The 14,228-nt window shown below is 44.6% G+C and overlaps 1 protein-coding gene across 2 annotated transcripts in view; it reads right to left on the reverse strand.

Annotated features, from left to right (window-relative positions):
- The window catches only part of myripb (myosin VIIA and Rab interacting protein b), a 184,450-nt gene that overhangs the window by 19,601 nt on the left and 150,621 nt on the right, over positions 1 to 14,228 (reverse strand). For both annotated transcript variants that reach the window (XM_029756087.1, XM_029756088.1), the window contains 5 exons: positions 4,844 to 4,924; positions 4,370 to 4,467; positions 4,006 to 4,086; positions 3,731 to 3,898; positions 116 to 290 (listed from right to left, as the gene is read on the reverse strand). In XM_029756087.1, coding sequence (XP_029611947.1) covers positions 116 to 290; positions 3,731 to 3,898; positions 4,006 to 4,086; positions 4,370 to 4,467; positions 4,844 to 4,924 — 603 coding nt within the window. The remainder of the gene's footprint in view (positions 1 to 115; positions 291 to 3,730; positions 3,899 to 4,005; positions 4,087 to 4,369; positions 4,468 to 4,843; positions 4,925 to 14,228) is intronic.

Below are 14,228 nucleotides of genomic sequence, written 5' to 3' on the forward strand. Positions count from 1 at the left end.
TGTCTCTCTGGGTTGAGCGTAGAGCGTTATGTGTGCGACAATACGGGTGATTTTGCGTCTCTAATGTGTGTGCGCGCGACTGTATCAGGGATCCATGTTTCAGTGTGTGTCTTACTGGAGTTGTCCAGGCGGTCCACACTCTTCCAGCTGGGCAGTGAGGAGGCCCTGGCGGTCTCCTTCTTCAGAGAGGCGTAGTCCTGTACCCCTTCACCTCCCCCTGCCCCTACTAGTGCCTCGGTGTTCTTCTCTGGAGAATCGTCACTGGTCAGGGAGAACGCAGACCGCGACCTCTGTGCGCACACACACACACACACACACACGTAAATGATAGACTACACACTTTAAAAACAACAAGTGCTGAAAAGGTGACACAGAATTACACAGAATGATGAATTTTGGGCCTACCAGCCAAGGAAAGATTAAAATGTAACATTTTGTTCCGGGGAGGAATTTTCCCATACTCCAGTTCCAGCCAAACACTTCAGGCTTAGGTACAAAAGATTAGCTTGGTTTTGTTTGGGTGGCAATGTGGATACCACTGACCACAGGCTGGTCTTCACTGATCCAACTGAACTAGTCGTTTGGTTCAAATCTCAGAAGGTATTGTAATGTAAATGGAAACTGGAGTTTGTGTTCTTCCGGCATCCTGGTACATTGTAAGACTGACTTTCAGGTTACGTCCCAAATGGCACCCTATTCCCTACAAAGTAGCATACTATAGGGAATAGGGTGCCATTAAGGGATGAACTGCCAGTCTAATGGATGTGATTCATATAAAGAGTCTGCAGGGGGAACCAGAGAACTACAATCTGGGTATCAAAGAACTACAATCTGGGCACCAGAGAACTACAGTCTGGGTATCAGAGAACTACAATTACAAACAAAAAACAGTGTATGAGGAACTAATCTCAACCAAATACTACTACATCTCTCCTTACGGACATACATACACACACACACTCACTCTGCGCTCATTCATAGACAGAGTCTGTGTGTGTGTGTGTGTGTGTGTGTGTTTGAGTGTGACTGTATGTGAACGCCATGTATGTGTGTATGTGGACGCCTGTGTTTGTGTCTGCGCACGCTTTGTGTGTGTGTGTGTGCTGTGTGTGTGTGTGCTGTGTGTGTGTGCCTGGATGTGTGTGTGTTTGCAGAGCATTTATAAAGGGAACCCATCCCTCTGTGGGCCAGGGAGTTGAGGAGAATCTCTGTGTATTTCTGCAGGACTTTGATCATGGTTGAGTGTAACAGACAGACTGGGACAGGAGACGGGCTGGGAACGTAGCTTTGATTCCTCATTGCTGCGCCTGCCTCACACACAGGGGACGATGACAAATCTCAGCCAGGTCCCCGCTGACTTCCCCTGTGAAACACTGCCAGGTGTGTGTGTGTGTGTGTGTGTGTGTGTGTATAGAGGTTTCCCTGGAAAGCTACTGTATAGCTCACAGGTACAAACAGGTTACACAGCCCTCAGGAGAGGATAATTCGTGGGAAAATCTGCCAGCACCATTAAAGTAATTACATTTGGTCTTTGCCAGACCTCAACCCTGTCTGTCCCCATATCTCATCACATAGGGCCAAGAGTTCCCTGCCCTGACCAGAGAAAAACTCTGGGTCCTAGTTATATCCCAAAATTCCAGGCCCTACCTACAGGCTATATTTAGGGCCCAGTTTTTCCTGGGTCAGGTCAAACGGTCAGGACAAAGGGTAGGGTAGTGTAGGTAGTGGAGCTTAAGCTTGTCGCATGCTTCCCACTCAAAACAGTTCATGACAATAATATGACAAAATATGGTTACGTTTTTGTTAGTTTTGGTGTTCAGCAGGTTTTTTTTCCGGATGTTCAAGCACACAACAAGTTGTAGTTTAGTAGCCAAAGTATACGCTCCTTTGTCGGTGATTGGTCAACAGAACTACTCCTAGTATTAGTGGGAAGTATGGACGGGATTCATCAATGAAATGTTGTCATTCAACATGAGACAACTATTGTTTTTTTAATTGAGAAATACTGCCCCAAACATTTTACTTAAATGTAAAATTGCGCGACTAAGACCTCCTCTGCAAAAACAATTAATTACAGATTTCTTGAATTATCTTAGATTAATTAGGACTATTTTGAGAAAGTGTATACTGGCTACGTTATTGCTATGGCATCTCAAGAGGGACAAACAGTAATATTGCCACTTTTTTCTCGTTCTTTAATGTACTGTACTGTAGTGTAATGTATTGCAGTGCAGTGTAGTATACTGTAACGTAGCATAGCGTGGTGGAGTGAAACATAGCATATTGTATTGTAACGTAGCGTAGTGTAACATAGCATAGTACATGGTAGCGTAGTGTAGCATAGCATAGTACATGGTAGCGTAGTGTAGTGTAGCATAGCATATTGTAGTGTAACGTAGTGTAGTGTAACATAGCATAGTACATGGTAGCATTGTGTAGTGTAGCATAGTATATTGTAGTGTAACGTAGTGTAGTGTAACATAGCATAGTACATGGTAGCGTAGTGTAGCATAGCATAGTACATGGTAGCGTAGTGTAGTGTAACACAGCATATTGTAGTGTAGTGTAGCATAGCATAGTACATGGTAGCATAGTGTAGTGTAACATAGCATAGTACATGGTAGCGTAGTGTAGTGTAACATAGCATAGTACATGGTAGCGTAGTGTAGTGTAGCATAGCATAGTACATGGTAGCGTAGTGTAGTGTAACATAGCATATTGTAGTGTAACGTAGCGTAGTGTAACATAGCATAGTACATGGTAGTGTAGTGTAACATAGCATAGTACATGGTAGCGTAGTGTAGTGTAGCATAGCATATTGTATTGTAACGTAGCATATTGTAGTGTAACGTAGTGTTGTGTAACATAGCATAGTACATGGTAGCGTGGTGTAGTGTAGCATAGCATAGTACATGGTAGCGTAGTGTAGTGTAGCATAGCATAGTACATGGTAGCGTACTGTAGTGTAGCATAGCATAGTACATGGTAGCGTAGTGTAGTGTAGCATAGCATAGTACATGGTAGCGTACTGTAGTGTAGCATAGCATAGTACATGGTAGCGTAGTGTAACATAGCATAGTACATGGTAGTGTAGTGTAACATAGCATAGTACATGGTAGCGTAGTGAAGTGTAACATAGCATATTGTAGTGTAACGTAGTGTAGTGTAACATAACATAGTACATGGTAGCGTAGTGTAGTGTAACAGCATAGGACATGGTAGCGTAGTGTAGTGTAACATAGCATATTGTAGTGTAACGTAGTGTAGTGTAACATAGCATAGTACATGGTAGCGTAGTATAGTGTAACAGCATAGGACATGGTAGCGTAGTGTAGTGTAACATAGCATATTGTAGTGTAGCGTAGTGTAGTGTAACATAGCATAGTACATGGTAGCGTAGTGTAGTGTAACAGCATAGGACATGGTAGAGTAGTGTAGTGTAACAGCATAGGACATGGTAGTGTAGTGTAACATAGCATAGTACATGGTTGCGTAGTGTAACATAGCATATTGTAGTGTAACGTAGTGTAGTGTAACATAGCTTAGTACATGATAGCGTAGGGTATTGTAGTATAGTGTAGAGTAAAGTAATGAAGTGAATTGTAGTGTAGTGTAGCATAGCTTAGTACATGGTAGCGTAGGGTATTGTAGTATAGTGTAGTGTAGGGTAGGGTAGTGAAGTGAAGTGTAGTGTAAGGTAGTGTAGTGAGGGCTTCCTAACCAGACTGACCCAGAGGGAGTAGGAACTCTTGAGGTGGGCCTGGTTGGCCTGGGCCAGGGTGCTGTGAGGGGGCTGGCCGGGAGAGGACATCTCACTGCCCTGGGGCTGGCCCTGGCTCTGGGGCCAAACCAAGTCATACTCTGTCTGCATCTCTGAACGCTTCCTCCTCTGGATTATCTGGCAGAGAAAAGGAGAGGAGCGGAGCAAGAGCGAGAGAGATAGAGAGAGAGAGAGAGGGCAATGTTAGATGTGACCGAAAACTCTACACCAGACTCTAAACTTACTTTTTGTACGATGGTTGTGGCAAGTTCCTCTATAAGCTCCTCTTTGTGGTCCCGTAGGTAGCGAGCCTCATTCTGCTTCTCCTGCAACACAGAGACATCAAAGCCTGGTCAGAACTACAGAAAAACAAGCACCAAAACCAAATAAAAAAAGAGACATGGTAAGAGAGAGAAGAAATTACTTCTTGTTTACTGTTATTGTTGCCATTATATCACGTCGCTTTAGCAACAGTGGCCTTGTCATTCATGCTAATAAAGCTGATCTGAATCTGAGCGAAACAGAGAGAGAGAAAGAGAGAGAGAAAGAGGGAAACAGACACACACACACACACACACACACTCACACACACCAGGACTATTGTCTCACCAAGCTGTCAGTAAACTCCTCTGCCTTGGCGATGGCTTCCTCTATGGCTTCCTCAGCAACACGCAGGGCAACAGTGAGGGTCTCTGCCATGCTGTGTCCTGCAAACACAAACACACACACACACACACACACACACAGGTTTACTTGCAGCCCTTCAGGAGGAGATTTAATTACAGATATATTAGACAAACACAACATTACTAGTGCAGAGCAAAGTGGTTTATTTACGGGCTAAAGTCAGGGCTGTGGTGATTCACACACAAGTGGCCGACTGGGAGGGTCACAGACCTCTGGAACAAGAGGACCACGCAGTGTGTGTGTAGTCCAACACCCCCTACTATAGTGCTGTGTCATGCTGTGGGTATATGTAATGTGCTAGCCTGATGAAACAGATATACATGGTACAAATGACCCTTATTCATTTGTTGGTTTCTATGGTTGCATGCCAAACGTCACCCCATTCCCTGTGTGTACCTTCACTCTGCCTGTAGAAGGTGGAGTCACTGCCACACACGCTGCCATCATTGCCATTGCTTCCGTCGTGAACACTGCTTTCTGCGGGGGACACAGAGACGCAGGTACAATAACACACCTAATATATAGCCTTTTATCCAAAGCGACATACAGTCGTGCATGCATACATCGTCATACAGGTGGCCCCAGCTCGGGAATCATACCCACGATCCTGACATTGCACGGGCCATGCTCTACCAACCGAGCCACACGGGACAGCCAGAGGAGAGGTTAGAGGTCAGCATCGGTTGTGCTGGGAGGAACCTTGGCTCACGCTGAGAGAACCTCTCATCACCCTCATCAGCAGAGGAGAGCAATGATATGAGACAGGAGCAAAGAGCAGAGAGCCTGTGCCACGGCTCCAATTCATTTTAACGTACCCGTGAACTCTTTTTTTGGTGTGTTTGCCTGTCTAGTGTCGTCTCTTCATAAACCACACCGCTTTGGCGCAAGGGGGCCATTTGGTGGCGGATGTGTCCCATAGGGCTATCTGTTTTCTCCAGGAGGTCTTTCATCAACTCTTTATTTCCTCTCATGGGACAAATCAACTTCCTCCAATTAGCAGCTTAGAGCCACAGCTCTGGGAATATGACTGGTGTCACAGCTGAAGTTATCACCCTGCCATAGCCTGTGCCCCTGAAGGACTGAACTATGTGTATGGTTGGGGGGGGGGGGGGGCTGTGATGGCTTTCACAGTGACACAAAGCACTCAGGAGTCGCGGCAGGCCACTAGGAATGATGTCTGTGTGCAGTGAGGCTGAAACCGCAGTGACATTTCGAGCTAGGCAAAGAGACAGTACTAGATTTGCTTGTGTTGTTGGTCTGTCTATCTGTCTGTCTGTCTGTCTGTCTGTAGTGGGACTCTGCTTGGTCGGGCACTGGACAGGTTGTCTTCTGTTATAAACGTTTTAGTCCCCTCCTGGCTTGGAGGGAGTGGTCAGTGGGAATGGTCTTTAACTTCTTTGATCAAGACAAGAACTCCCAACGATACGGGTGGACTCCTGGACTCATGACAATACCTTCAAAAATCCATAAATGTATAATTATTGCGCAATTTATATAGGCTACCTTGAGGTTTTTCTTTCATTATTGTAGGCTATCTGGTATTACTGCATGAGCCTAAACTTTAGGGTTTAACTGTACGTGCGCCAAATAGCCTACATAGCCAATCTCCAAATAATGCTTTTGGGAAGGGCAGAAAAAGTTAAAAGTCAAAATCCACGGAGGGAAAAGGGACATTGTCGACGTTTAATTCAATAACACAAAAGCTGCGAAAGGTGTTGAAAATGAAGAAAAGGGAGGGCCAGAAAAGTAATGTTCAGAAAAGATTTGATGAAGTGGTAAAAGAGGATGATAGCTGTGTTATGTGAGAGGCCTATGGCACGTCAAGGGGAACTGTAGCCTGCTGTTTAGACGGGTTAAATGGAAACTTAAATCTGGACATTGACTAACCAGAATAGCCTGCTGTTTTCTGGCAAAAGTCCTTTGATAATACTAGTCCCGTAAATCGACATCCCTGTGCTTTGAGAGAAATGTCTGAGTTTGACAAGTGTTGCTCGCGGTTTGAGCAAGAAAACAATAACCGGTTCGATAAATTGAACGAAGTGCTGCGCTTAGCCTATATATGAATTGCCTACATCTCGCAACTTTCATAGTGAATGCTTTTGTTTACATGTTTTGTGCCAATGAATTGAACATCGCCAAATGCATCATTAAAAAATATTGCGCCTCGGGAATAACCTACATTCTGGGATAATACATACATAACCAACGTTCCCTGGTAATACTAGTCCCGTGTGAATAGGGCTATAGCCTTAATAATAAATACTGCAGATTTAAGCATTTCTTGCAGTAAAATTATACACCAAATGTAGGCAAAATTTGGACTTGGGAACAGGAGTGGAGAAATATGATTTATTTCTGCATCTTGAGAGAATGCAATGCTCAGATAGATACCATCTGTAGAGGTGCTGTCTTCATCATATAAACATTATGAACCGTGACAGTATTTCAACCACATAAAATATGCATGGAAGCCGAAGTGAAATCTTATGAGAAAGACGTTGGGTCGTATTCACAGCTTTATTTATTCTTACAGCCGGTCAAACTGATGCCATTTGGACATTTTTGCACAGAAAATCTTTCCGGTTTTTATTTGCTGCTTTATTGTCTCTAGTCCCTAAACGTCTTTGCGTCACGAAACACGACAGAGAAAACTTCGCCGATGTCAACTAGATTGAAGCATTCATTCTATCAATCTATTACATTATTCTGGTGAGCAAGGGTTTATTTAGGGCAATATATATCTAGGGCAATATATATTTTTATTTCATTTTATTTCACCTTTATTTAACCAGGTAGGCTAGTTGAGAACAATTTCTCATTCTCATAAAACGACAAAAGAGAACCCACACGTATCTAATTATAGACAAGTTGACTAACAAATAGCCTACTTATAAGCAGAAATCAGGTAACAACAACAACAAAAACTGCACCCCTGTCAAGAAATCGTCCTGCAGTCTTTGACTGTAGCCTATAGAGCATTTTCTATATTTGCGGGTTCGGGTCGGGTGCGGGCCTCAGATTTTCACTTTATCACAGTCGGGTGGCTGTGGATGGATTATTAGCAATTGCGGGCGGGTGAACAAACAGCTGACCTCACGCACCACTAATCTGTATCCACATCGCCGTCTGGTGTCCTCCCTACCGTCCTCTTCCTCTCCAGTTCCTCCTCCGGCTTCCTGTGATCTTTCTACCATCCCACCACTACTCTCTGGAGTTTGTTTGCCCCATTTGCATTTGATGGTTTGTTGTATCCTTCTGATAATAAGTGAGAATCGTTGGGCCCCACAACTCCACCCGCAGCACATGGTTTAAGTCAGCTCCCTGACCTTCAGGTCAGCTTCATTAAATGCAACTCCGGGGCCTCTCTCTCTCTCTCCTCTGCTCAGTTTTAGATGCAGGGTGCGTGTTTGCCTGTGTAGCGTCGTCCCTTCATAAACCACCCTGCATTAGCGCAAGGGGGCCATTTGGTGGCGGATATGTACCCCAGGAGGTCTTTCATCAACTCTTTATTTCCTCTCATGGGACAAATCAACTCCCCCCAATTAGCAGCTTAGAGCCACAGCTCTGGGAATATGACTGGTTTCACAGCCGAAGTTATCACCCTGCCATAGCCTGTGCCCCCGAAGGACTGAACTATTTGTGTGTATGTAAGGACTGGGGCTATAACGGCTGTAGCCGTGACACAAAGCACTCGGAGCCTAGCAGTGGGAGTCGAGGCAGGCCACTCGGAATCCTCTTGAGTGTCTGTGTGCAGTGACACTGAAACTGCAGTGGTATTTGGAGCTAGGCAAACAGAGAGTACTAGACTTGCTTGTGTTGGGTCTGTCTGTCAGCCTGTAGTGGGACTCTGCTTGGTCGGGGACAGGACAGGTTGTCTTGTGTTTTAGCTGTTTTAGTCCCCTCCTGGCTTGGAGGGGAGTGGTCAGTGGGAATGGTCTTTCACTTCTTCTTTGATCAAGACAAAAACTCCCAACGATGTCATCTGTATCCACATCACCGTCCTGTGTCCTCCCTACCTTCCTCTTCCTCTCCTGTTCCTCCTCTTCCTGTCATCTTTCGACCATCCCACCACTGATCTATGGAGTTTGTTTGTCCATTTGATGGCTTGTTTTATCCTTATGATAATAAGTGAGAATTGTGGTCTCACAACTCAACCACAGGGCATGGTTTAAGTCCCCGACTGCGTCTCGACCACTCCAAGACCTCTCTCTCTCCTCTGTTTGAGATGCAGGGTGTATGTGTGTGTGTGTGTGTGTGTGTGTGTATGTGTTTGGCTGCCTGCCTGCACATTTGACTTAAAGGAGACAGCCAACAAACAACAAACAGTATATCACCCAGCACAAATCAAGCCTGTAGTCATGTATTTAGTAGGACACGGAGATACGATGGCACTGCCGAGATAACCGAGTCCTACACTCTTAGAAAAAAGGGTTCCAAAAGGGTTCTTTGAGGAGGGATAGGTTTCTACAAAGAATAGTTTTGCTCTTATTAAGAACCCTTTATGGAAGACAAGGGTTCTTTGTTAGGCAAAGAGTTCAACCAATAATCTTTTTTATCCTAAGAACCCGTTTTTGGAAGAAAGGGTTCTTTGAAAGACAAGAAGGGAGTAAAACACTGAAAACCATGCCCATCATTATCATATTTCCCAGCATGCTCCATTGCAGGTTGATTTTCAGAATTGTTTGTTTCAATGTCTGTGTTTGTGCATGTACATTGATTGGTTGATTAATCTTATGCTACATAAAGATACATAACGTACATTTTTATAAAGTAATCCAATCTGTTAGTATTAATACATATTGCACCCATTACTGAGATAGTCCCATTAATCAATATTCTCTACCCTGGTAGATATTCTGCAGGTTGTGGGTGATTTCACATCACTTTGCAAGTCAGCATAACGTGAACTGCAGACCTGATGTGGCCTGAAAACCATGAGTTAGGGTATGACTCTCAAAGAAAGTACGTATGATATACGTAATCTAATGTCATAAAGAGTTTCATTTTAAAGGCTAATAAGGCTGGTGGAACCGTTCACAGAGGGTTCTAGGTAGAACCATTTGCAGGGGGTTCTACATATAGAGTTCTAGGTAGCACCCTCTGCAAAGGTTTCAACCTTGCACCAAACCGAAGAACCCTACATGGTTATTTTTTTCGGCACTTTTTTTCTAAGAGTGTAATGAAGGAAATGAAGCATGCAGGGGTACGACAATAATGCCCTGCAAACAAACATGATCACAAGATGGCGGCCATGTGGCATCTTGTTTACTGGCGTTTTACGTGGCTCCACAGAATAGACACAGTAACGCTTCTCTGATTGTTTCTTTCGTTTTCTCTTTTTGTTTTCTTTTCCGTCTCCACGCTCACTTTCCATCTCCTTATCTCAATCTCTCTCTCACACACAAACTCTCTCTCTATGTCTCCCATTTTCTTTCACACACACTCAGGCATGCACGCGGACATGCATGCATGCAGGGCTGATGAGTGCGTGTGTGCTTTGCTGAGGATGTGAGAACTATTAGCTCCCTGAGTAACAGTGTCATTGTTGCAGGGGACCCTGTCTGTCATCTCTCACAGCATCAACATGTCCACTTCCCGACGCCTCACCGTCCAGGCAGACAGTCAGGGGAAACCCACAAATGTACACATGACCTCGACTAACCTGTGCTCCCGCACATTGACTCTGTACCAGTACCCCCTTTGCTCCTTGTTACTGTTATTTTATTGTTGCTCTTTAATTATTTGTTACTTTTCTATTTTCTTTTTTTTTCATTTATTGTTTGCTTCAGTTTATTTAGTAAATACTTTAACACTTATCTTTCTTAAAACTGCATTGTTGGTTAAGGGCTTGTAAGTAAGCATTTCACTGCAAGGTGAACCTGCTGTATTCGGGGATTTGATGACAAAACACATGATTGATGACAAGCTACTTGACAATCCACCACGGCATGCATTGCCATTGTTATGACCCTCTCCTGTCAATCATTTAGCCCCTCCAAGCCTTCACACTGGGCAGAGCCCCTCCCCCTCCCCGCCTCTACTGGGCATGTCCTCCTCAAATCAGAAAGCTCATGTCATCTCATGTCTAGGGCCCTGTGTTTTGGTTAATCATGTCAGATGACCTGGATTTTAACCTTCATTTAAACTGTCACCTTTTCTTTCTACGGCAGATGGTCCAGCACCATCCTCAGACAATTGCTTTCACTTGTGGTCCAATTCTCATTTCTGGAAAAGGCTTAAAATGAAGGTTAAAATCCAGGTCATGTGACATGATTAACCAAAACACAGGGCCCTACTCAGGTCAAATGATTATAGAGAGATAACCATCTCCTTTGTGTTCCTCCCTGTTCCTGTTTCATTTCCTCTCACTGACCACGGTCTTACCTTTTCCCCACTCAAGGCTCGGCAGAGGAATCACTCGATATCACCATGACAACCCTGCAGACGACAGCACCGGTCTGTGTGTGTATGTGTGTGCGAGTGAGCGAGAGAAAGAGGGCGTGTGTCCTATCAGTAAAGAGCACTCAAAGCTGAAGTTCCTCCAGCAGCAGGAGGAAGGGCAGTACAGACGGCTTTAGAGAGAGAGAGAGAGAGAGAGAGAGAGAGAGAGAGAGAGAGAGAGAGAGAGAGAGAGAGAGAGAGAGAGAGAGAGAGAGATGCACAGACTGGGATTACACCTGACTCCTCCATCTGCTGCATGCTGTAGTGTAACACAGCATGCCACCAGGGGCACTGCAGCTCATGAGACGTTACAGCAGCCATTAGGGGTCGAGACAAAAGGGGCATTGTGGATTTCTGTTCTGTTCTCAAACTGTTAAACTTTCTTACACCCCCCCATTACACACACACACACCCTCTTCATCCACCACTGGCCAGCCACTGGACACAATCTAGATGGTCCCAATCCCTGACGTTGGAGGGGGTAATCCTTGTGTAATATTAGCAGACAGTTAGTGTTAAGGCTGCTGCTCAGCAAGCATAATGGGGGAGAGAAGAGTGGCGAGGCTGCTCGGTCCGGGTGGGGTGGTGGTGCCGCTGCTGGTCTTGCTGGCTAGTAATCCCCTCCGTTGCAATGGCCACTTTGTCCTCTGAGTGATTAGTTCCTGCTGTGGGAACAGTTTTATCTGCCCTCAACCTCTCATCATCCAGATGCCATTGTCCCCCCCCCCCTTCAGCCTGATCTGTTAGAGTGCGTGGAGTTAGGGAGTATTACTGTTGTATAGCACACTGGGTTAAAGGGGCAATCTGCGTTTCAAAGAACAACAGCGGAGGAATGAGGCTTTTATAAGCTTTTATACAGTGCCTTGCGAAAGTATTCGGCCCCCTTGAACTTTTCGACCTTTTGCCACATTTCAGGCTTCAAACATAAAGATATAAAACTGTAATTTTTTGTGAAGAATCAACAACAAGTGGGACACAATCATGAAGTGGAACGAAATTTATTGGATATTTCAAACTTTTTTAACAAATAAAAAACTGAAAAATTGGGCGTGCAAAATTATTCAGCCCCTTTACTTTCAGTGCAGCAAACTCTCTCCAGAAGTTCAGTGAGGATCTCTGAATGATCCAATGTTGACCTAAATGACTAAGGTTGATAAATAGAATCCACCTGTGTGTAATCAAGTCTCCGTATAAATGCACCTGCTCTGTGATAGTCTCAGAGGTCCGTTTAAAGCGCAGAGAGCATCATGAAGAACAAGGAACCCACCAGGCAGGTCTGAGATACTGTTGTGGACAAGTTTAAAGTCGGATTTGGATACAAAAAGATTTCCCAAGCTTTAAACATCCCAAGGAGCACTGTGCAAGCGATAATATTGAAATGGAAGGAGTATCAGACCACTGCAAATCTACGAAGACCCGGCCGTCCCTCTAAACTTTCAGCTCATACAAGGAGAAGACTGATCAGAGATGCAGCCAAGAGGCCCATGATCACTCTGGATGAACTGCAGAGATCTACAGCTGAGGTGGGAGACTCTGTCCATAGGACACCAATCAGTCGTATACTGCACAAATCTGGCCTTTATGGAAGAGTGGCAAGAAGAAAGCCATTTCTTAAAGATATCCATAAAAAGTGTCATTTAAAGTTTGCCACTAGCCACCTGGGAGACACACCAAACATGTGGAAGAAGGTGCTCTGGTCAGATGAAACCAAAATGGAACTTTTTGGCAACAATGCAAAACGTTATGTTTGGCGTAAATGCAACACAGCTCATCACCCTGAACACACCACCCCCACTGTCAAACATGGTGGTGGCAGCATCATGGTTTGGGCCTGCTTTTCTTCAGCAGGGGCAGGGAAGATGGTTAAAATTGATGGGAACATGGATGGAGCCAAATACAGGACCATTCTGGAAGAAAACCTGATGGAGTCTGCAAAAGACCTGAGACTGGGACGGAGATTTGTCTTCCCACAAGACAATGATCCAAAACATAAAGCAAAATCTACAATGGAATGGTTCACAAATAAACATATCCAGGTGTTAGAATGGCCAAGTCAAAGTCCAGACCTGAATCCAATCGAGAATCTGTGGAAAGAACTGAAAACTGCTGTTCACAAACGCTCTCCATCCAACCTCACTGAGCTCGAGCTGTTTTGCAAGGAGGAATGGGCAAAAATTTCAGTCTCTCGATGTGCAAAACTGATAGAGACATACCCTAAGCAACTTACAGCTGTAATCGCAGCAAAAGGTGGCGCTACAAAGTATTAACTTAAGGGGGCTGAATAATTTTGCACTGCCAATTTTTCTGTTTTTTATTTGTTAAAAAAGTTTGAAATATGCAATAAATTTCGTTCCACTTCATAATTGTGTCCCACTTGTTGTTGATTCTTCACAAAAAAATTACAGTTTTATATCTTTATGTTTGAAGCCTGAAATGTAGCAAAAGGTCGAAAAGTTCAAGGGGGCCGAATACTTTCGCAAGGCACTGTAAGTTCTTCAAGAATTAATGGCTATATATACCACTTCAAAAATGGATATACTAATCCCATATTGCTCCTTTCAAGGGATGAGTTGATTGAACCATATTGTTAAAAGTATCCGCCATGGCCATTAGGCCTACTGTTAGCCGTAGTACCAATAATGGTAGTTATGGCAGGAATAGGGCCACTGTATTTTCTTAGCCAGTCTACCGGAACAAAAACTAGTCATGGCAGCAGTTATATCACTGTTCGAAGCATTGGGAGTTTCACAGCTCCAGTGCTGTTGTGTTGACTGGTGACGGTGTGTTCACCTGACTGGTGGTGGCTGTTGTTCCAATCAGCTCCACTGTCTGTCTGTGTGTGCACCTGACTGGTGGTGGCTGTTGTGCCAATCAACTCCACTCTTTGTCTGTGTGTCCAAGTGACTGCTGGCTGGCTATTGGTCCAATCAGCTCCACTGTATGTGTGTCCCCATACAGTCCAAAAAGGCCCTCCTGTCCCAATCTGTCTTTCCAGCTGTCCATCTGTGATCCCCTCTCCTCTCCTGCCCTTCCCTCTCCTACTCTCCTCTTACTGCCACTCTTACATCACACAAGGAGGTAATAGGATTAGCTGCTAGCTGCCGCTGGGCTCCCATTTCAGATGAGCTGAGCAGATTATACAGCTTCAGAGTTAGAAACACACACTACTGCATCAAACCGTACTGACTGACTAGCTGGCTGATGGAATGACGGACAAACGGCGAGAAGTGGGGTGTGTGTGTGTGTGTGTGTGCGCGTGCACATGTGTGTTTGAGACAAGGGATGTTAACATGAGTTCTCTTCTAAACAAAGTATGCATGAGTTACGGCTTTATTTTCCT

The sequence above is a fragment of the Salmo trutta genome, chromosome 6, assembly GCF_901001165.1.
Source record: "Salmo trutta chromosome 6, fSalTru1.1, whole genome shotgun sequence".
NCBI classification, from domain to species: Eukaryota; Metazoa; Chordata; class Actinopteri; order Salmoniformes; family Salmonidae; genus Salmo; species Salmo trutta.